Here is a 24,584-nt window from a genome sequence, read left to right as displayed (position 1 = left end):
AATTGTTCATGGCACACAGTAGATGTCTCATAGATAAGACCTCTTATTATTAGTACAAATTAGGAAAGTAAGGCTCAGAGAGTTTAAGTGCTTCCTCTGGGATAATTTAACTGGCTAATGGCAGAATTGTCATTAAAACCTGAGTCCTCTTATTTTTTGTATGTTTTGGTTTCTTATCCATTTAGATCATGCCATTTGTAGTCTGGAGAAATTACTTTCGAAGGAAAAAGCGATACATCAGAAAATCCTTCAGATGAGCACAGCCTAGATTTAAAAGAAGGAAAAGAGGAACTTTCACTTTGTGTGTGTGTGTGTGTGTGTGTGTGTGTGTGTGTGTGTGTGCGCGCGCACGTGTGCACGTGCATGCATGGGCACACATGTGCATGTACACACACACACACACACACACCAAAAAAAGAGGCAGAAAAGGATGGGTGGAGGGTGGGTGGCAAGTGACACAGACACAAAACCTCCAACTAGGTTTTTTATTGTGACACAATTCATTACAGCATAATTAAATTTATTAAATGATTAATCATAAGATTAGAAGAAAAGGTCATGTTGAATGTTAATTATACATCCTTTAAAGAATTTCAAAGATTTTAACAGCAGTACTCTCACAGACTGTCAGTTGTTGTAAATTAACTCAAACTCTTGGAAGACAATTAAGCGTTATCTTTAAAAACTCAAAATGTATATATTTTATATCCCTTTACTATTCGATACAATGGGGAAGAATTTATCCTACAACTAATTCATACAAGTGTGCAAAAATGCGCATGAAAGGATGCTCAGTGCACTACTGGCAATACCAAATACTGGGGAAAATTATGCATTCATTAATGGGGAAATTATGATTGTGGTACATTCATGTAATAGAATAAACAGGATGATACAAGAAGTTCCTCTAGACAGATTATTAAATGAAAAAGAAAATCGAGGTATATAAGAACCTGTGCCATAATAACCTGTATCTGTTTTAAGAAACAAAAGATAAAGATATATGAATGTATTTGCTCCAAAAAAATGCTGCAGAGATACATAAGAAACTGAATAGTGGTTAGCTCTGGGAAATGCGACTGCAGTCAAGAGGACAAGAAGATGGAGAGGAGTAAACATTTAACTTTTCTTCAGTGATTATCTATCTAACTAGATAGAGTTTATATATATACTACATATATATAATCTTTACCATATACATATATGATTTTTAAATTGAAGGAAAATAACAAGTTAAAATTAATAAAAGATGATGAAGAAACAGAAATAGTTGAACAGGTGTAATGGAGAGCAAATTTAAGAGCAGAGAGCTGACATCCAGCAGAGCCTCCTTACCTGGCACTTAGCACTACAGTACTTGGCAACTCGGCACTGAGAGCATCGCATCAGCTTTTCCTTCCTGTTAAATAATGAAATTCACATTAGGAAATGAATGAGAATCATATCTGGCTGAAGAAAGAAAACATAAGTCAACATATTGAAACCAATACGTTCTTCTCACTCTATCTGTATAGTCCATGAGATCTAGATTTTCACGGTGATGAACATCTTCTTTCACCTTCAATGTGAGACAGAACTAGTGTTCTTTTTTTTTACTTGAGGAAAAATATACATAACATAAAATTTGCCACTTTAACCATTTTTAGTGGTATTAAGTACATTCAACAATCACCACCACTGTTTTTTTAACATAAATTTAATGAAAACACAGAGATTCCCACTTAGGCAAAAAAAAAATGTCACTTATTAAGAGTTTTTTTAATAGAGCTTTTAATCTCTTCATATGAAATTCAGAATCCAGTCTACCAACTAACTGAAAGTACCCTACATTGTTCAAATATAAAAATTTTACAAGTTTAAATTTATCATATAGTTTAACTGTAATATACTCCTTCTGGGAAATGATTCTCAATTTCAATTCAATTCAAGTACTACTTTCAACATGCCAATTGAGATGCACCAAAGTTATGGCCCCCCAAATTGCCTGAAGAAGAAAAAACGCAAAACAAAGAAAAACTTGAATTATAAAATGAAAACAGTAAATCTGATGATGAAATTCATAGTGACAGATATCAGACAGGACTGTAGATACTTTCAAGGTGGCCAAGAGCATTAAAAGTCAAACTATAATATTAACATCAGTAACAAAACAAGAACAAATCTTTCTAAGCACTTCTGATGTGCCAGGTACTGTTCAAAGTACTTTACATCTATTGACTCACACTTAACTTCAGATAATTCTTTAAGTAAACAGTTTTATTGTGCCCATTTTAGAGATACTTGAATACATCTTCAAGAGATAAGAAGCAGATGACTAAGGAAGCACACCATGAAGTTCATGTGGCAGGTGACACTGAAAGGGTAAGAACAGAAACCTACAGAGAATCAGAACTTGAATATACCAGGTACCTCACCCACAGCAGAGCAGGAGTGAGGTATGGAGCACGTAACACGGGAAGAGGTTAAAAGTCTAAATAAAACAAAGTCAAAACACCTCTTACCCCTAAGGGTAGAATTATAGCTGTCAACATCCCAGACAACAACCCAAACCCAAGCAACCTGGTCCTAAAGTTCTTGCTTTTAACCATTACATTATAACACCACTCCTAGACAAAATTGGATAAAAACAAAATCCACCCATAGACTCTATGAGACACACTTACAAATAAAAGGACATGCAAAGGTGGAATGAGAAGGATATGCTGGGCAATATTAACTTCAATATTAAAATTAATTAAATACTAACAGAAAAACCCTGCATAACTATATCAATATCAGAAAAAAAGAGATGTTACAGTTAAAAATATTACTAGAGATGAATATGGTCAATACACAAAGATAAAAGACTTCAGTCACTCTGTATTAGGTACCTAGTAACAAATGTATGCAATCTAAAAATATGCAAAGTAAAAGTAACAGATCTAAAAACAACGATCAATACAGAGTAAATTAACACAAGTAAGGCCTTTAAAATAGTTCCTGGAATATATTAAGTACCATACAAGTATCAGTTATCACTATAACAAGTCTTTTTCAAGCAAATAAAGACTAGGGAGCTCTATAATTTACTTGAATCTCATGCAATACACAGACCCTTGCACCTTTTATATGAATGTGTATTCACATACTCTTTTCAAGCACCCACTGGCCATTTAAAAAATATGCCCACATACTAGGCCACAGAGCAAATCTCAAAAATCCCAAAGAATCAATATTACATAGATAATTTTCTCCAACCATAAAAGAATTAGATTAGAAATCAGTAACAAAAATAAACCCAGTAAAATCTCATATTTATATAAATTTAAAAGCTTACTTCTACATAATTCAAGGATCAAAGAATTGTTGTGGAAATCAGAAAATAGATTAAATCATAAAAAGAATCAAAACATGAGATAAAGCTAAAGTAACACTTAAAGGAACATTTATAGCTTTAAATGCTTATGTTGACCACAGTGGTATAATTTTTTAATTTCCTTAATTCTCCCCATAAAAAAATGACAGAGCAAGTTAGGAAATAGCAAAACCCAGCCATCACTACCCACCCTGGAAAATATCTACAACAAACCCAAAAATATTAGCAGGAAAACAAAAACAAAAACAAAAAACACTACTAGCTTCAAGACTTGAATTAAATCAGTATATTTGTGGGAGAAAACAGAAGAAGCCCCAAACTGCCAAAAGATCCCCGGCAGAACACCTGTGAAGTCAATTTGAGAACTGCAGCCAAAATTGGGTGAGGATGCTTTCTGCAGGAAAACTCCTGAGGCTGAGGACCCTGGGGCTCCCCTGAATTCTGCTTTCCTTAGACCTGGCTCCTCAGATTTCCCCTCATTGCCTTTTTTCTTGTCTAAGTTTTTCATAGGCTATTTCTGTTGCTTGCAAATAAAGATCCCCACCTATACAAAGTGTTTCATCTCAATTTTTAAAACTAATAAGCAGAATCAAAATACCCAGGAAGCTCAGTGATGAACCTGGCAGCAAGTATTAAAACATCATCTTCTCCTTCCCATAGCTCTCAACCACAGGGTTTAATGCATTTTAACATCGAATTTCAGCAAAATAAACAGCAAGATGATTCAAAGTACTTGGATAATTCAGTTGCCATTTGATGTGTGAAGAAAAATTCCTTAGCATGAGTTATTTAAATGTTTGGGGTTATTTTTATATATCAAATAACTAAACAAATAAATTTAAGTTCTCAAGTTTCAAAAAAAAAAAAGAAAGGTCAACTGAATCCAAGAGAAAATTTGTGCGTCTTTGATTAGAGGAACCACTGAGCCTTTGAAGAGTTACTGTTCCTCTCTGTTGGGTAAGATTCAGAGTAATAGCATCCTTGTAAGGTTTCCCTGCGGAGAAGAAACTTGTGCAACAGTGGGAGAGGAAAATAAGTGTTAGAAACACAGCCACCAGACGGTTCAAGAAAACATTATTTTTCTCTTAAAAAAAAAATCAACACATCATTTCCAATTGAAAGACAAACCCACATTTTTCTTTAAAAAATCAGAAATGTACATGTCAAATCAAAACCAGAATTAATTAGAAGCCCTAAATAAAAAGGATCACTTATTCTAAGTAGCTCCAGAGGCTAAAACAAATATTGAATGGAAGTTAGAGAGGGGCAGATTCTATCTAAAGGTAAAGAAGATCTTTGTGGCAACAGCAACTGCTCAAAAATCAAAAGAAATGCCCTGAGAAGGCAGAGCTCCCAGTCATTTGACAGGTTCAAGGAGAATCTGGTAGGTACATTTACAAACATGATGTAAAGGAAATTCCAGCACTGCAAAGGAGCATGAGTTAAATAAGCTTCCTTCTAATTCCAAAATTATTTGGTTCTGCTTCTCTTGTGTAACAAAAAAATATAAACTAAATTTGAAGATAACAAAGTTTGTGCATATTATAAGGCCAAATATGATAATCTCAAAGGAGTAGAGAAGTGAGGAATACACAGTTTTCACAGACTGCACAAACATCTTGTTTGCAAAGTGATTATTTCAAGAGTCCATCCAGAACTGGAATTTCTGAATTAAAAAGAATCTAAAGAAATAGGTTAGGAATATATCAGTAACAGAAAGGTGACTAAGTTTTACCTCTTTTTTCCCCTCCACTTAAGAGATAAAGGTATTCTACCTCTAAATTAGAGAAGATATTAAAAGTACTGTATACTAAAATAAATGGAAACTTTCAGTTCCCATCCCCAAAAAGCAAAAAGGGATCCTTTATCACTTGTTCATAGAAACTCAGATATGTTATTGAACACAATGTCAAATCAGAGAAAACTCTCAGCTTGCTCAATGCTCCAGATACAGTGATTCATGGAGCATAAGTCCTCTCTTCCAAGTAAAAGGTGGATCATAATCAGTTTCTCCAATAGCCTAGGCAATTGAAGTGTGGAAAGGAAATAAAAATGAAGCTAAATTAATTGTTCTTCTGGTATGAAAATTAAAAAGTTATACAGTTAACCCTTGAACAACATGGGGCTTAGGGATGCCAGTTGAAAATCTATGTATAACTTTATAGTTTGGCCCTACATATCCAAGGTTCTGCATCCACAGATTCAACCAAACTCGACTGTAAGTACTGTAGTGTGTATTTAGTGAAAAAAAATACCCTGTGTGTCAGTGGACCCATGCAGTTCAAACCCGTGTTGTATTCAAGGGCCAACTGCATATGGATATAGGGGAAACCACTGTCTCTAAGAAATCAAAGATGGAAGAGGATTAATTGGGTCCCTCAAATCCCAACAACTTGAGTACTATTTAAGGGAACATCTCTGTCCTTCTTGGTTATCAGAGGGGAAAAGTATCCTACTGTTTAGAAAGTCTGCCCTAAAATAATATTGCCAGTTGCCAGAGAGAGAGAAAGAGGCTTCCTGGAAAGGGTATAGAAAATGAACAAACTCTACTGACTCCCAAATTTCCCCCAGTCCTGGCACCTACAGAATCCATTTTAAATTTCTTATGGAGGAAAAAAACGCATCTACAACACATTCATCAATAATGTACTTATTATACAACATTCTTTCCTAGTAACATGCGTTGATCTCCTGTTAGTCTCCCAGCCTGTCTAGAGGTTTTATCTCTTCAACAGCCATCCTCACAATGGAAGGTAACTGGTTTGATGTTGACCAATCAGGTGCAGGCAAAGGCTCAGACACCACAGGGAAGCCAGGCGATCCTCCCAGCCCGCAGAAGCACACTCAGCGGGTAGTGCTTCTATCTGGGATAGTGCTCTATCAGGGATAGAGCACGGCCCAGTACAATCAGAAGTAACCCCAGAGCCCAGGATTTGCCTTTGCAGCCTCCTCATTCAAGGTGGAGATCCCTGCCCAGTGCTCTGTTGCACACTGAATATCTCAAGGACCGAATTTTAATTTGTGGCTGATCCCTGTGGAAATTTATCTTGTAGCTGATTTCTTTGGGAAGAAAGAAATCAGAGCTGAGAAAAAGACCAGAGCACAATAAGTAAAGCCTGTACAACTTAAGAGTTGCTAAAGAAAGAGTGCTGACTTACGGGATGTCTGATTTAGTACCCTAGGCCTTTATACAAATTTTAAGAAAAATTCTCTGAATAGAATTCCTGTGAAAGTATTTTTTTCACATAATTAAGACTCCAAGATGTTCTATGGAGTTTGAGAAATAGTGAATGTCATGATGGGCAAGCTCTTAAGAGTAAAGAATAAAAACTCTCCATTTGTTTTTAAAAGGAGGAAGCCAAAATACCTAAGTGAAAGAAGTCTCAGTACAACTTTTAAGACAAAAATACCACAGAAATATTTATTTACAGAATTTTTACATTTGTAAATAGCTTTGAAATTTCAGAATGCTGATTCATTAGAAATGTTAATGCCACGTAACCAAGTACTTGGCAGTTTCACCCTGGGAATTTCTGAAGCGAAAGAAATTCTACTTTATGAAAAAGAGATTATCCCAAATAATGTTATTCTATTCAAGGGCAGTACAACATTGACTCCGGCCAAACAAAATACACTGGAAAATGCTAAACATAAAAAACTCCTTTAGGTATAAATATTCATAATAATACATTAAAAGGATCCTCCACTTTTGTTTGGAGATGGTAATTGTGTAGGTTTGGTCCCAAAGGCCTTTTTAAAAATTAAAGAGATTCATATCTACCATCCACCTAACTATCAAATGGTTTTTAATACAAAGCAGCAGATGTGATCAAAATAATATATAATAGATTCATAACACAGGAAAAGAGAAAGAATTGGTTTGGATTCCTTTTTCTATATTCCCTATCACTTTATTTCCTTATTCTAATATTTAAAGTATAAAACAAGAAAATGTAATGGATAATATTTCATGGAAAATGAATCTGTGATTCACAGGCATCATAACTTCCTGGGGAAAACATAAGTAATTTAAACCCACATTAGCACTTAGAGAAAAGCACAGCAAAGTACTTGAGCCAAGTCAGTCAACAGAGGGAGACCATCTTACGCAGGTACTTCCCCTTTTCATTGTCCTTAGTCTCTTAAAGCTACTGTCCTGGTGGAGACGGTGCTACCTGATGAACACAAACTCCAGTAGTTAAATCAAGAAGTGCTCAGTGACTGGCCACTGTGTAAGGTGTAAGTCCTGGATGGATGAGTGTGGGGAGGGTATTATAGTCACTGTTTCTAGGAGCTCATGGTAAAGGAGGACAGATCAACACATGCCACTTGCAGAATGAGCTACAATACAAAACCATGTTCTGAAAAATGGCACAGACTACAGGGCCCTAGTTCAGATGAAGGAAATATCACTTTCTGATAGGTAAAGAGTGAATAGGAGAAGATGTTATAAGGGAAAAGGAAGACCCTACACCTAGGAGGGAAAATATTGTAGCAGTTTAGAGTTCAAAATCTGTAGTCCAAGTGCTATATTCTGAATGTTTGTGTCCGCCCTCCCCCCTCAAATTCATAAGTTGAAATCCTAACTGTCAAAGATATGAGGGGGTGGGGCATTTGGGAGGTGGTCAGGTGATGACGGTTAATGAGACTAGTGTTTTTATAAAAGAGACCCCACAGAGATCCCTTACCTCTTCTACCACATGAGGACAAAGTGAGAAGCTGCCAGCTATGAACTAGGAAGAGGGCCCTTACCAGAATGTGATCTTGAACTTTCCAGCTTCCAGAACTGTGGGAAATAAATTTCAGTTGTTTATAAGCTACCCAGTCTGTGACCTTTTGTGGCAGCAGCCTGAAAGGACTGAGACATCAAGTCCACTCCCTACTAGCAGTGTAACCTTGTAACCTCTCTTAGCCTTAATTTCCTCCTCTGTAAGGTGAGAACAACTGACTACCCATAAGACTGTTGGGTAGACTATATGAAACAATCTATATAAAGTGTCTGCTAATAAAGCATCTGGGCATAGAGTTAAAACCGAGGCTGCTAAGTATATTTTTAAAGTGCTCAAGACAATTTTGCCCATTTCTATGCCATATCTGAAAATCCCACACCTCTTCCATGGTTGCTAAAAAAGCAAAATCCACATGTGCCACAAATATGGTCATCTCCTTGCAAGGACACAGACAATTCACCATTTTTTAAAAAAAATCCATGTTACCATAATACTTGGCTCTAATTTCAAAATCTGACTAGCATCATAAGTGTTTCACCGCTCCATCACATTCACTAAAGTTTGCATTACTACTACTTTTAATTTGATCAGAATGATTAACTGCAAAGTAGTCTGATTCAAGAAGCTAAAAATGTTTTACGAAAGGTCCATTTGTGGAAATTAAAATCAGAGAAAGCTGTGACATCTTCAATAATATTAAAAGCAATTACAATTCCTAATATTCTGTTTGCTTTATGCAAAATAATGTCTATTACAAGTTAAGGAGAAAATTAACATTTTTACAAGAGTACAGGTTTAAACTCTCCTCATTATACGATGTTTCTCTACAAAATTGGATATTGGGTGCTGTGGGTCACTCTAACAGCTAAGAATTAAAAACTGGTGTCTTAAAGGTGTTTTTTAGGCAGAATACACATGAGCAGACTGAAGAAAGCTGTGACCAAAATAAATTGCTGAAGAAGGATTTGGCCCAGTGACAACACCTGTATTTCTAAATAGGAAACCTCTTTAGCCTGGTCAAGTAATACAACTCTGATATCTCTAAGCGATATATTCAATTTCCCTAAGTCTTCTTGAAATCTAAAATTTTTTTAAATGAGGAAGAAGAAAAAAACCTGATTTTGCCCAAAGACTGAAATCAGATACCCTTTAAATACATAAGCATTACTATTACAAATATCACACAGCATATACATAAAAATAAAAGAACCATGGGTAAAATTTCAAAGCACGTACAAGAAAATCTGGTCAACATTTTCATTAATATACTATAACCTAAGCCTTGAAAATGGCAGAAGATGTTCACCTTGGTTTCAAATGCAGGGTATACTTTATCACTGTAAATGAATTATCTATCATGTTATACCTAGTTAGAAAATGAGACTTCTCAGCAGCATATTTTGATTTTAACTTTAACAGTGAGAAATCCAAAAGCTGAATTCACTATCTAATTATGTTAATCTGTTTGTTTCAGAGGACTGGAAGCCATTTTCTCCTTCTAGCTGCTTTAAAAATTTGCCCTTCTATTTTACAATTAAGTATATTACTTTGTTTAACTTTTAATTATAAATTTCCTCAAGTCCTCCTGGAAGTCAGCATTAATGAAATCTCAAATAACTCATTCTCAGTTTTGGAGAATAAAATGGCACTTTAAGTTTATAAAGAAACACTGTGCTGACCTAATCCCAAAATAAATAAACTTAAAAGATGAGCCCTTAGGAGACACAGAATTAAATGTTTCACCTGCCAATGCATTATAATTAATTATAAATTCTTAATGGTTTTCATAAGGAGCATGATCATCAACTGATAGCCAATGAATGAGAGTTAACACAGGGGTCCCCAGCCCCTGGACTGCAGACCACTACCAGTCCGTGGCCTGTTAGGAACCAGGCCACAGATCAGGAGGTGAGCAGCGGGCCAGCAAAGCTTCATCTGCCGCTCCCCAACACTCCCCATCACTCACATTATCGCCTGAACCATCTCTCCCCCACCACCACCCCCGGGTCCATCTGTGGAAAAATTGCCTTCCACGAAACCAGTCCCTGGTGCCAAAAAGGTTGGGGACCGCTGAGTTGACAGGGTTTTCATGCCTGTATGGTCCTCCTACAGCGAGCAGGTACTACTATGGCCAATACAAGGTTCTCCCATGGCCCCACAATATTACCCTCACATAATCTACCTATCAAATACCCTTGTGAGTTTGATAATATCTTGTGATGAAATGTAGACATCACCCCAAAAAACTTATGACTACAAGTCATTTGCAACTTAGCAAGAATTACCTTAATCAGATAATCATATATATTTCTCTAAACACTTAGCGATTTCTGGGAACAGAAATTTTGCTTAGAGCAGGTATTGAAAGGGAAGAGAGCTACCAGAGTGTTTGACATCTAAAAGACCTAGGGAGAAAAGATAGGAGAAATTATGACAATGCACCAAGTGGAGATTAGAAATGTACAAGAAGACAATTTCATTTGCCCTGAAATCTGGACTCCGGCTCTGTATGTACACGAGAAGGTAAACTAAGCAGAAAAAGTTCTAGGACAACCACACTTTAATCCTGCTTCATTTACTGCTCTGCAACTGACAGTAATTAATATACTTCTCTGTCCCTGAAGTTGTAAGTTATTCTAATCTATAATAATAATAATAATAAAGGCTACCTTGAATGTTGAATGGATTTTATATATTACATATACTTTGTGAGATTAAGTTCTTGTAATGTGTGAAAAAAGACTGAAAAGAAATAGACCAAATTGTTGAAATTTTTCTTTGAGTGACACAAATTGGGGTGATTTTTCCTCTTTTTTTCTCTTTTCCAATTTTATATAATATTATTTTACTTCCATAATCAAACAAACATAAACTCTAATGAAAAGGCAAAATGCACTATTTAATGGCTTTAAATTGCTCTTGGTCTAAGGCGGGACACAGAGAGAAAGAGACAGAAAGATCAACTTGAATGACAATTTATTCCAATGTTTGGGATAGTAAACACAAATGTATGCTTTGTTTAAACAAAATTTAAATGAAATTATACTTTATTAATTGAATTTATTTGTAACTGGTATTTGCTACAAATGGTAGTATTAAAAAGTAAAATATTTTTTCTCTTTGATAATATATAAGAACCTGATAATTTAAAATGATATCTATATCATCATACCATATTTAAAAACAAATATTTTAGATTTAATATCTTCCAAAATATAAAAAATCAATCATTTCAGAAAAGGAGCAATATGAAAAGAAAGAAAAAGTTTTTTACCATGTGAAACTTGACCTACTCAGCCTCTTTCAGAATACAAGTTTCAACTTCAACTGAGGCTTCATTTTTTATTATTCCCTCTGACATTTTACTTGAAGTTAATCCATATAAAGCAAAATTTCTTTATTCTCTTACATTAACTTTTACTTTGATTTGGAGTTGGCCAGTCAAAATACCACTTTAAAGAAAATAAAATTCAGATGCAAACGGAAAAATCTTTGAGATACAAGAGAAATCAAAAATGACCCTGTCATTAATTCACCAATTCATTCTTCAACAAAAAGTCTTGGGTCCCTTCCAAATGCCAAGCACCTGATTAGCACATGGCAGGCACTGTCCATTGCCTACCCAGCAGCCACTTCCCTCTTCCCTGCCAAGGGTACTGTGATTTGTTGAAATAGCAGAGATCTCTTGATTTCAGGGAGTGTAGGTTGCCAACTCCAGGGGGTATAAATCATCACTGGTCTAAACTAGTAAAAATCTCATGCCCCATGGCCACTGGTTGTTCTAATAACAGACCCTGTTACCCAGTTCTGGCTCATGACTTGTAAAGGGATACAGCTGATCCTCATTACTCATGGACTGTTTATTTGAAAATCTGTCTTCTCACTAAAATTTATCTGTAACTCCAAATCAACACTTGCAGCATTTTTGCAGTCATTTGTGGATGTGTGCGGAGAGGCGAAAAATTTGAGTCACCCAATGCACATGTTCCCAGCTGAGGTCAAATGAAGTGACACTCTGCTTTCTTGTTTCAGCTCTCATACTGTAAACAAGTACCCATTTCAAGGTCTATCTAGTGCCACACTTTTCTCATTTTTGTGCTTCTCATTGGTGATTTCGCTATTTTAAAGGGCCAGCTAGCACGGTGCTGCAATGCTACCTGGTGTCCTAAGCACAAGAAAGCTGTGACGTGCGTTACGCAGGAAATATGTGTATTAGATAGCTTCATTCAGGCATGAGTTATAGTGCTGTTGGCCATGAATTCAATGTTAATGAATCAACAATAGATATTAAATAAGATATCTTTAAACGGAAACACACAAAAAACATTGGTTGACTGGTTGATTAAAATGTGCCCAGAGACTTACAGGAACCTAACTCTGTACATACCCTAGGAGCGATGGTTCAGTTTTGGCTAATTCAGTGTTTGTGGTGAATAACAAGAATCAACTATATTTCTAATGAGAGGCATTTTGCCCATTTCAACTTTCTTCGCACAAGAGGCAACAAAAGAATAAATACCATCAGACAGAAAGACCCTGATAACATCCAATAGCCAGCAGCTACCAATCTCCAGCTTCCGGATGAGAAAAATAAGTTCCTATTTGTTTAAGCCATTACAATGGAAGTGTATATACAAAGATATAATAAAACGATGCTTCCTTTTCAATAAACACACAGTATAGTACTCCTGAAATAAAATAATAAATATGTTCTACGTTCTGAAAAACCAAGTCCTATAAATGCTGCTTATTGTGCATTCTAATCAAATGGAGTGGCTTATGTTTGGTATCACTTTTACTTCTATCTTTTGAGGTTAAGGTCAACAAATCTGCAATATTATGAACTAATATTTAATTCTTAATAAACTTTACATTTATTTTTATCATGTACTTATAAGTAGAAAAATACATTCTCAAAAATCATTTTATTTGACAAACAAGGTAAGGCACATCTGACAAATACATACTGTCTGATTAATATATAATTATATATGAATGTGTATGTATGCATGTGTATATATAAAGATATATCACAATTTATTTTATCATTCCACATGGATAGACTTGACATCATGTCCATATTGATGGACATTTGGGCTGATTATTTTACTCTTATGAACAATATTACAGTGAGCACCTGCATTGTACACATATACAATAAATTTCAAAACTATTTGGTCTCAATGTGCACTTAACATATACACACTACTACATATAAAGTAGATAATCAACAAGGACCTACTTTATAGCACAGGCAACTCTACTCAATAATCTGTAATAACCTACATGGGAAAAAAATACAAAAAAGAATAGATACATGTGTGTGTATAACTGAATCACTCTGCTGTACACCTAAAACTAAAACAATATTGTAAATCAACCATACTCCAATATAAAATAAAAATTAAATTTAAAAAAATTACTGAAGGACTCCAAAGAGATTTTATTTGTGTGGGTTATATCTATCCATATTTATTATATTAAAGACTAAAATTAAGAAAATCTTAAAATATTTGTTAATTCATTTAAAATAATTCCATTACATGCTGAGATATAAATAATACATTCTTATGAAAATAACTATATCTTCTAAAACAAAAATAAGTTATTGAGGAGAATGGCACTGTTTTACATTTATGCAAATCTCTTAAATACATGGCGTAATAGAAGGCAGATGGATTCTCATTTATGTTTCTGAATTCAATCTGTTGAATAATCAGATATCATGGAGCTTTGGAAAACTTCACTGTATACTCATGAGGGAATGAGAGTGAAAAAGTTTACTGTCTTAATATTATTATAAAAATTTTTTTCACCTTATAGATCCTCTGAAAGTACCTTAGGGAACTCCTGGAAGTTTCAGGACCCCGCTTTGACTTTTGCTGCTTTAGAGTACATATTCATAGAAGATGAATTGCTAAGTTGTAAGAATGAACATCTTGAAATATTTTTCATATTGACAAATGGCTCTCCAAAGTGGTTGTAGGAATTTACACTCCTGCAGCAGTATGGTGAGAGTTCTCTTAAATCCATATCTCATCAACCCTAGTGACAGTCATTTTACTTTCTGCAAGCCTGATGGGTGTGAAATATTATCTCACTGTGCTTCTACTGGGCATTCTCTTGATAAATACTCAGACTTTGAGCATCTTTTCAAGTTCATTCACCATTCATAGTTTCTTTTGTGTGAAGTGCCTAGTCATATCATTTGCCCACTTTCTGCTGGAATTATCTTTTAAAGAGATTAAAATTACTGAGTTTGAGCTCTTGTTGGATGCATGATTTGTACATTAATTTCTCATGACTATGTCTGTATTTATTCCTCAATTAGGCAACTATAAGAGAATACAATGAAGCCATATGGCCTGGAACTGAATTCTAGTTTATCATTTAGTAATTGCGTGATACTAAGCCACTTAATCTCTCTAAACCACTGAACTAAAGTGGGAATTATAATAGTACCACAATTACTTGGCTGTAATGAGAATTAAATAAAACGTGAAAAACTTACCGTGCTTGGTTTCCAGAAAGTACTCCATATTATCCTCACATTATCACTATTTTAAGAGATTTTTTAATGGTAAACTCACGAAAGACATTTCTAGATATTATTTGAAATGCCTCACGTGCTGGGTAGAAATACATTGAAAGGTTAACCTTCTAGAAATTCACAATTTTATTAACCCTTGAATATAAACCCTTGGAATATTTTTCCCAATTATTTTCAAGTCTTACATATATCTATGAAAAATTATTGAAAAAGTATGACCGCAGTATAAGTAGAAGTTATTTACTGAAATATTCATGGATATAATGAAATCGTAATTACTTCTTAGCTTAAAAGCAACCACACAGGAATACAATAATAATGAAACTAGTGTTTCTAGAAAAACTGTTGGTCAACATGAGTTTTAAATGTTCTAAAAAGCCAACACTGAAAACAAATAAGTAGAAAACTTTTACATATTTTTTCTTACCTCAAAAAAAAAATCAGAACTAATACAGTGGCATTGAATACCTTTATTCTACACAGATTATAAGAAAGGCTGAGAAAATCTTAATGCATCAACTTCCCTCTCCTCTCCACTCATTAGGCTAGCAGTAAAAAGTCTTTCAACACATAAGAGAAAAGATAATTAACTCTTTTCAGGTAAGCTAACCCATTTTACTAAAAAGCAATCTCCCTGTTATATAGCTCATTTACAATAATCTTTAGACAATGGAAATTTATAACTGATCAACCTTGACTAAACTAAAAGAATCCCAATGGCAATAAATTATAACATCTACTTTCTCCCAGAGGAAATGAGAAAGAAAACAATTTTTGAAATGTCATCGCTCAAATGGTTTTTCAAAACCATGTGATATTTAAATGGTAAATTTTAATTATCTTTTTTTCTGATATAAACATCTTTTGAAAGCCAAATCCTTCCTATTGTTAAAGTACTGCTGTTTATTTTACTGGACCCATAAATATCACTAAGGACCATTTTGTACAATGGACAATGGTAGGTTCTGGAGAAATAGGGATCATAATACGATACAGTTCTTGCTTTCAGAATTGTTGATGCTACAACAGAAGCAGAATAGCAGAAAGAGCAATAATGCTTACTATACGCCTATTATGTGGTGTCAGGGACTGTGCTAGACATCTGTAAGACAGTAGTAGTTGGAGAATGGGAACTCTGAAACTGAACTAACAAAAGTATTAATAATAGTTATTGGTCACTACAGGTTCTAGGGTATGGCCATGGGAAGAGGTAGCTAAACTGGGATAAAGGCAAAATTAATTAGAAATGGGGATGAAGAGGCCAGGTATTTACTGGATATTCACTTCAGCAAGAATGACCCTAAGAGTAATGATGAAGAAAGAAAAGTGAGCCATGAATGTAAAGAAATAATCGGAAAGTGAGTTGATGGAGGTATCATGGCAAATGCTTCAAAGGACCTGGCAATTTTGAGGGAGAAGAGAAATGGTCTAAAAGCAGCAAGGGGATCAAGAGAGACAAACTGTTTCTCTGGACGCTGAGGTACTTAGTATATGAGAAAAAACAGCCACTACTTGGGAGGATAGGAAACACTGTCCTTAAGAGGCAGTCAGATTTCAGTTAGAGCAACAAGACAAGAACATTCAGAGAAGACCTTCAAAATAGAAGTTTTACTGATGACAAAGCACGCTCCAGATAATAGAGGAGAAAGGATGGGGGGCAGTGTCAAAAAAGGGTGAGGAACTGAGAGATTAGGGTAGACACAGGGCAATATGGAGCTAAAAGTCTGGTGCTGATGGATAACTTCGGATGTTAGCTGATTTCAGAGGCCATGCTCATTCTACCTACCTTCCACTCTTAAGTCCTTGATGCAAAATGACAAATGTTTTAGTTAAAATGTATCAAAAAGATCCAGGAAAATTCAAGATTAGAAACAAAGAGCTGTGAGAAGGCAGCTCATTAGAAATGATCAATGAAACCAGAACTACAGAACAGATAAGAATGTGCTGAGTGAATGAGGTTAAGAGGGGATGGCGGCACTCCAGACGATGAGAACAGCGTTTAAGACGTACAGACTTCAGCTAGAGGGCAATCCTTATGAGGGTTTAGAACCATATAAAGAAATAAATTATTGATACATGGTACAGCATGGAACAGCCTTGAAGATATTATGCTAAGTGAAAGGAGTCAGTCACAAAAGATCACATATATGATTCCATCGATATGAAATATCCAGAATAGTCAGATCCATAGAGGAAGAAAGCAGACCAGTGGTTGCCTAGGGCTGGGGCGGGGGGAAGTGGGAAGTGCCTCTAATAGTTTCATAACTTCTTTTGTAGTGATAAAATGTTCTAAAATTGACTGTGGTGATGGTTTCCCAACACTATGGATATACTAAAAACCACTAAACTGTATACTCTAAATGAGTAAATGGTACAGTATGTGAATTATACCTCAATAAAGCTGTTACAGAAAAGAAGACAACCAAGAAATGACATAATTAGATTCCTCTGATTAGTTCAGCTCTACTCTAAAGTCTGAGAAGAAGCGAGATTGTTGGGGAAAAGAAAACTCTTTACTTCTAAAGTGAATGTAGTGCTTTGCTTCCTTTAGAAAGGGAAAGAAACAGAACATCCATATGATGGCTAAACCCCACCTGGGCAGGCTCTTACCTCCCCATGTTCCGGCCTCACCTCCTGTTGTAGAAATGGGTCAAGCCTGTTCTAGTCTTCACGCTCTAAGACATTTCTCTCATCTTCTCCCTTCACAGCTACTAGAGAACAGAGCAGACTCTATCTGACATAAAGAATACATGCAAAGTAAATATGAGTTTAGGGAGTCCCAAAGAAAGGCTCTCAAAATAAAGGGTTTAAATGCAATCTGAATTAGCAGATTTCTTAATTTTATTAGAAATGAAAGCACTGAAAGAGTTCGTGAACCCAGGATATGCTTATATGTAAAAGAGGAGATATTAAGTAACTCATTTAAGTTATTTAAATACAACATAACAGATACAGATAATAAAATAACATAGGATAACAATGATAAGATTAAAGACACTGCCTGGTAAAAGAGTGGGGAAGAGAGCCAAAGTGTATGAATGCTTTTCTGTAAAACACCACAGACAAACTGTAATCAAGTCAAAATCAGAAGACTTAAACATTTTCTTATACCCTGAAGGAAGACCAGTGAACTCAGATTGATTGATAAAGGCACTAAGAACTGTGGATTTCCTTAAAAGATGAACCGCATCTGGTACTTCTTTATAATCCCATCAATGTCCCCCACAGTGCTGTGCAGATTTCACACAGTGAATAAATATTTGCTAAAAGAATAAGAGCATTTACATATAGAAGTACTTTCAACTAGACCCGCCAAGATCAATAATGGTTGAGATCTTTAAAAGAAAATTGGCAAATTTTTTCAAAATGATTTTCCTGGAGGTCAAGAGGTAAATTTCAGATCAAATAGTCTAATTTAAGCCCTTTGTGCTTCTCAAACCTTGTACTATTTCAAAGATAAAAACAAAATGGTCTCTACCTTCATTCAGATAACTATCCCAACAAACACAATACAGTTTTCAAAATTGTGTTAAATGCTTAGTTTAAGGCCAAACTCAAAATTCTCACCTTATAACCATGCAAACTACTTACAGATAAAATGTTCCAGAGGAAAAAAGTGTACACCACCATGTTTTTTTCCATCTTATTACTTATACAGCAAGTTTGAAATTTTATAAAATAAGTTCAAAAGTGAAAATACGTGCACATATAGAATAACGCTTCTTTTTAAAAAGCCAGTAACAGAAACACTGACAACGATGAAAATTAGGGGGACTTCCCTAGTGGTCCAGTGGTAAGGAATTCTCCTTCCAATGCAGGGGACAGGGGTTCAATCCCAGTTGGAGAACTAGGATCCCACATGTCACGGGGCAACTGACCCACATGCCACAACTACTGAGCTCTGACGCTTCAACTAGAGAGCCCATGTGCTGGAAACTACAGAGTCCATGCGCTCTGGAACCTGATCGCCGCAATTACAGAGCCCAAGGGCCCTGGGGCCTGCACGCCACAACTAGAGAAGAGAAAACCCAGATACCACAACAGAGAGAAGCTGGCACGCTGCAATGAAAGATCCCACATGCCGCAACTAAGACCCGCAGCCAAAAAATAATTAGCTAATTAATTAAAAATGAAAATTAGGGTGCAATCATCATTTTTAAAAAAGGAATTCCTTACATTCACTTTTCAAAAATATTTCCTAAGTATTCTACTAAATGGGACTATTTCTACTACATGTAACATTATTAGATTCATTAAATCTTATTTGCATTTATCATACCAAGACTATGTCTCCAAACTAAAATGTAAGTCTGCCTCTACATACATCACAAACACAAGTAAAGTTCCTGTCATTCTTAGGCCAGAGGTCAGCTAACTAAACAACTAAGAGAATGGGTCCAACCTCTCCTCAAGTGAGATGTCCCTCCTGCCCTTGGGGATGGATGGTACAGAGGGAAGGCAAAAGGACCTTACAGGTATGAAAGATGGTTAAGGAAAAACTAAGCTCATCTCCGTCTTCATAGCAAGATCTACCAGCTGGGAGGGCAACTGAATGAGACAGGAGATCTCAGCAATCACTAAAAGAAGCCCTCCTGATAATATCCTCCTCCCAAAATGACAGAAGGTGACAACTGCTGGTACCAGCAGCCTGGCTTCATATGGGAGCTTAACAGTACCCTAAAACTACAGAATCAGAATCTGCACCTTAATAACACCTCTAGGTGATTCATATTGCATTACAAGTAAAAAAGCACTGGTCTAACCTACAAAAAATAGCCATATCTGAAATAGAATTATAAGCAATTATTTTGGATATGAAGTCTCTTTGGTTTCAAAATATATTATCTTTGAAATGGTAGGCAGCAAAATCTAACATATCACAAGAAATAAATAAGGCTGCCATGATACTGCTTTTTAAAAGATGGTCAGAATACCAAGATGATTTACCCCGGTCTATAAAATTTAGGTCAGGATACACACACACACACACCATACAATATTATGTTATATCAAACTGAGTCAAAAAAGAAGCTAATCAGGAGAAATACAGAATTGTAACCAATCCAATTATGTAACCAATTACCTAACCATTTGAAAATTTTAAACTGGTAGACATCATTTTACATAAATGTGTTTGAAAAAACACTGATAAAGGAAGGTCTAATTTATTTCACCAACGTGAAGCTTCAAATTTAAAACATCTAATGTTGTATGAAGCATGAAATATAGGATAACAATTACTGGTAAAGGTGATAGTATAGCCTTTAGTAGACCTAAAATGTACCCAGATTAAAAGAAGAGAGGTACCAAAAGGCTACCAGTAATAGAAGAAAAATTCATGATTGGGGGAAAGGCAAGAAGGAATAAAAACAAAAGTGAGTTACAAAGTACAATGGTGCTCGCAGGACTATAGACAGCATGTGAAACAATTACTACTTTCTTAATAGTTATTAGTTATGTTACTCCTTAAAACTTTAAATTGGTTTTCAAGGCCACAATTTCCTTTCAATGGAGCAATTCTGAAATGAAAGTGATAAGTAAAAATAAAAAATGCTTTTAAAATATGTCTCTTGGGGCTTCCTAGGTGGCGCAGTGGTTAAGAATCCTCCTGCCAATGCAGAGGTCACGGGTTCAATCCCAGCTCCAGGAAGATCCCACATGCCGCGGAGCAACTAAGCCCATGTGCCAAAAAATAAATAAATAAATAAAATAAAATAAAATAAAATATGTCTCACAGTGAATTTTCCAAAGTACATCTGTCTTTTCCAAGACACAGCTGCTACGAAGTCTGGCATCTCTGAATATTAAACTTAAATGATAAACTAAAGTAAGTCATAATGGCGCCCTCTTCTCACTGGGGGACTATTTCACTGAATTATACTTAGTGGCTTACTCATGTGTTCTTCACCTCATCCCCCTCCAGGTCTTTATTTCATTGGCATCTGGTTACAGGGCCAAGCACATAACAGGTGCTCATTAAATACTTAGTGAATGGATGATTCAGATAGCTTAATCTAATGATAACATTTATAAAAAATACATATATAGGTTTGTACATAGAAAAAAACTGCCAATCCAACAGTCAACCCTCATTCCACAATGAGTACCTTGCAAAAATATATCACTTATCACAAGTTATGGGGAAAATTACTATAAGAAAAGGTATCAAAACTTGAAGCTTTATATTATCATCTTAGTATACCAAACATCACTATCAGATGCATTTTATCCTCTTCAAAGCACAAATCTTTCAAGCGAAAGTGTACATGAAAAGATCACCATCAAGTTCAATCCAAGAAGGACCCCTAGACACGCACACCTGCTGCTGCTGGTTCACACCCATCAAAGATAAGCATCTCATTCTACTTATCTTTCTTCCTACTCCTCTGCCTATGTGTCCCTGCTTGGTTAATCCACCAGAATTAACAAGTAACTCCTTACAGCAAAAAAGCTACTCCTCTTCTTAGACCATAGTAATTCCCAACACCTCTGTTTCTACTGACCTGTCATACACATTCCAAAGTATGTTAGCTTTTATTCTATTCTTGATATCTACAATACACAAAGAGAAATGTGAAAGATGCAGCAGGAAAAGAAAAGAAAAAAAAAAACTATGGTTAAGAAACAGATACAGGCATTTTAAAAAAATTAAAGTATCTGGAACAGTGAGTGTTATTAGTGTCTGAAAGTAAACACCTAAGTGTTCCTGCAGGCATTTAATAGGAGAACCTGATAAAGAAGATGGAGTAAAAAGGAAAGAAGGAAAAAGAAAATTACAGGACAATATCACCGATGAACACAGATGAAAAATTACTCAACAAAATACTAGCAAACCGAATCCAACAATATATTAAGAGGATCATACACCATAATTAAGTGGGATTTATCCCAGGGATGCAAGGATTCTTCAATATCTGCAAATAAATCAGTGTGATATACCATAATAACAAACTGAAGAATAAAAACCATATGATCACCTCAACAGATGCCAAAAAAGCTTTTGACAAAATTCAATACCCATGTACAATAAAAATAAAAAAAACTCTGCAGAAAGTGGGAATAGAAAGAACTTACCTCAACAGAATAAAAGCCATCTATGACAAACCCACAGCTAACATCATTCTCAATAGTGAGAAGCTGAAAGCATTCCTTCTAAGATCAGGAAGAAGACAAGGATGTCCATTGTTACCACTTTTATTTGACATAGTTTTAGAAGTCCTAGCCACAGCAATCAGAGAAAAAAATAAATAAAAGGAATCCTTTTTTTCTGGCTAATGGACATTTAGGTTTCTTCCATTACCTGGCTATTGTAAATAGTGTTGCAATGAACATTGGGGTGCATGTGTCTTTTTGAATTACCATTTTCTCTGGGTAAATGCCCACTAATGGGATTACTGGGTCATATGGTAATTCCATTTTTAGTTTTTTAAGAAACCTCCATACTGTTCTCCATAGTAGCTGTATCACTTTACATTCCCACCAGTCAGAAAGAGAAAAACAAATATATATATATTTACATATCTCGTATATATGCAGAATCTGGAAAAATGGTATAAATCAACTGGTATGCAAGGCAGAAACAGAGGCACAGATGTAGAGAACAAACATGTGGACACCAAGAGGGGAAAGCATGGGGGGTTGGGGTTAGATGAATTGGGAGATTGGGATTGCCATATATACATTACTAGCAAGAAAAAAACAACCAAATTGTACACTTCATTGTATGTCAAAAAAATAAAAAATAAAGCCAATAAATAAATAAATAAATGAATGAATAAGGAATCCAAATTGGAAAAGAAGAAGTAAAACTGTCACTGTTTGCTGATGACATAATACTATACATAGAAAATCCTAACAATGCTACCAGAAAACTACTAGAGCTCATCAATGAATATGGTACAGTTGCAGGGTACAAAATTAATACACAGAAATCTCTTGCATTCCTATACAATAACAGCAAAAGATAAGAAAGAGAAAGTAAGGGAACAGTTCCATCTACCATCACATCAAAAAGAATAAAATACCTAAGAATAAACCCACCTAAGGAGATAAAAGACCTCTACTCTGAAAACTATAGGATGCTGATGAAAGAACTTAGAAATGACACAAACAGATGGGAGGATATGCCATGTTCTTGGATTAAAAGAATCAATATTGTGAAAATGGCTATACCACCCAAGCAATCTACAGATTCAATGCAAAACCTATCAAATCACCAAAGGCATTTTTCACAGAAGTAGAACAAAAAACTTCTAAAATTTATATGGAAACACAAAAGACCCTAAATAGCCAAAGCAATCCTGAGAAAGAAAAACGGAGCTGGAGGAATCAAACTCCCTGATTTCAGACTATACTATAAAGCTACTGTAATCAAAACAGTATGGTACTGGCACAAAAACAAAAATATAGATCAATGGAACAGGATAGAAAGCCCAGAAATAAACTTACACACCTACAGTCAATCTATGACAAATGAGGCACGATAAGTGGTACTGGAAAACTGGAAAGCTACGCATAAAAGAATAAAATTAGAATACTCTCTGACACCATACACAAAAATAAAGTCAAAATGGATCAGATCTAAGTGTAAGTACGGACTATAAAACTCTTAGAGGAAAACACAGGCAGAACACTCTTTGACATAAATCACAACAATATCTTTTTGATCCACCTCCTAGAGTAATGAAAATAAAAAACAAACAAACAAACAAATGGGACCTAATTAAACTTAAAAGCTTCTGCCCAAGAGAGCAGACAGCAGTGTCAAGCAGTGTCAGCCGTATTTCGTTCTGTGGACCTGGGGACCACAGACATGGGGGGGATGGAGAGGAGGAGGGGGCGGGAGGCTTTGTGCCAGATTGGGGAATGGGATGGAACTCCAGAGAGATGGCTAGATGAGGTGGATACCCTTCCAGAGGGAGAATTCAGAGTGATGTTGGTGAAGATGGCCCAGGACTTTGGGGGAAGGCTAGATGCAGGGATTGAGGGGATGCAAGAGGGGTTTGGCAAGGACCTGGAAGAGTTGAGGAACAAGCAGGCAGAGATGGGCAGCATGGTGGCTGAAATGGAAGGTGCACTGGAGGTGGACAGTGGTGGATTGGCTGGGATGGAGGGGCGAGTGGGTGACCTGGAGGATGGGATGGTGGAGGTCACTGATGCAGAAAAGAGTGGAGAGAGGAGAATGAAGGGGGGTGAGGATGGCCTGGGAGACCTCTGAGACAGTGTTGAGCGTACCAACATTCACATTGTGGGAGTCCCGGGGGGGGGGGGGGACCCAAGAAAATATTGGGAGAGATTATAGTCGAAAACTTTCCTAACATGGGAAAGGAAATAGCCATGCAAGTCCAGGAAGCACAGAGAGTCTCAGGCAGGATAAACCCAAGGAGAAACACACCAAGACATATAGTAGTCAAAATAACAAAATTTAAAGAAAAATTATTAAAAGCAACAAGGGAAAAACAACAAATAACATACAAGGGAACTCCCACAAGGTTAACAGCTGATTTCTCAGTAGAAACTCTGCAAGCCAGAAGGGAGTGGCACAATATATTTAAAGGGATGAAAGGGAAGAAACTACAACCTAGAATACTCTACCCAGCAAGGATCTCATTCAGATTCGACAGAGAAATCAAAAGCTATACAGACAAGCAACAGCTAAGAGAATTCAGCACCACCAAACAGCCCTACAACAAATGTTAAAGGTACTTCTCTAAGTGGGAAACACAAGAGTAGAAAAGGACCTATAAAAACAATACAATTAAGAAAATGGTAATAGGAACGTACATATTGATCATTACCTTGAATGTAAATGGACTAAACGTCCCAAGAGAAAGAGACAGACTGGCTAAATGGATACAAAACCAAGGCCCATATATACACTGTCTACAAGAGACCCACTTCAGACCTAGGGACACATACAGACTGAAAGTCAGGGGATGCAAAAAGATAT

The 24,584-nt window shown here is 35.8% G+C and overlaps 1 protein-coding gene across 1 annotated transcript in view; it reads right to left on the bottom strand.

The window, feature by feature from the left end:
- SMYD3 (SET and MYND domain containing 3) overlaps positions 1-24,584 on the bottom strand; it is a 684,321-nt gene that overhangs the window by 517,319 nt on the left and 142,418 nt on the right. The window contains exon 2 of the mRNA XM_057726238.1: positions 1,336-1,399. Coding sequence (XP_057582221.1) covers positions 1,336-1,399 — 64 coding nt within the window. The remainder of the gene's footprint in view (positions 1-1,335; positions 1,400-24,584) is intronic.

The sequence above is a fragment of the Hippopotamus amphibius genome, chromosome 3, assembly GCF_030028045.1.
Source record: "Hippopotamus amphibius kiboko isolate mHipAmp2 chromosome 3, mHipAmp2.hap2, whole genome shotgun sequence".
In the NCBI taxonomy this organism is placed as follows: Eukaryota; Metazoa; Chordata; class Mammalia; order Artiodactyla; family Hippopotamidae; genus Hippopotamus; species Hippopotamus amphibius.
Note: the sequence above shows the minus strand (reverse complement) of the source record. Positions and strands in the feature narration are given on the sequence as shown.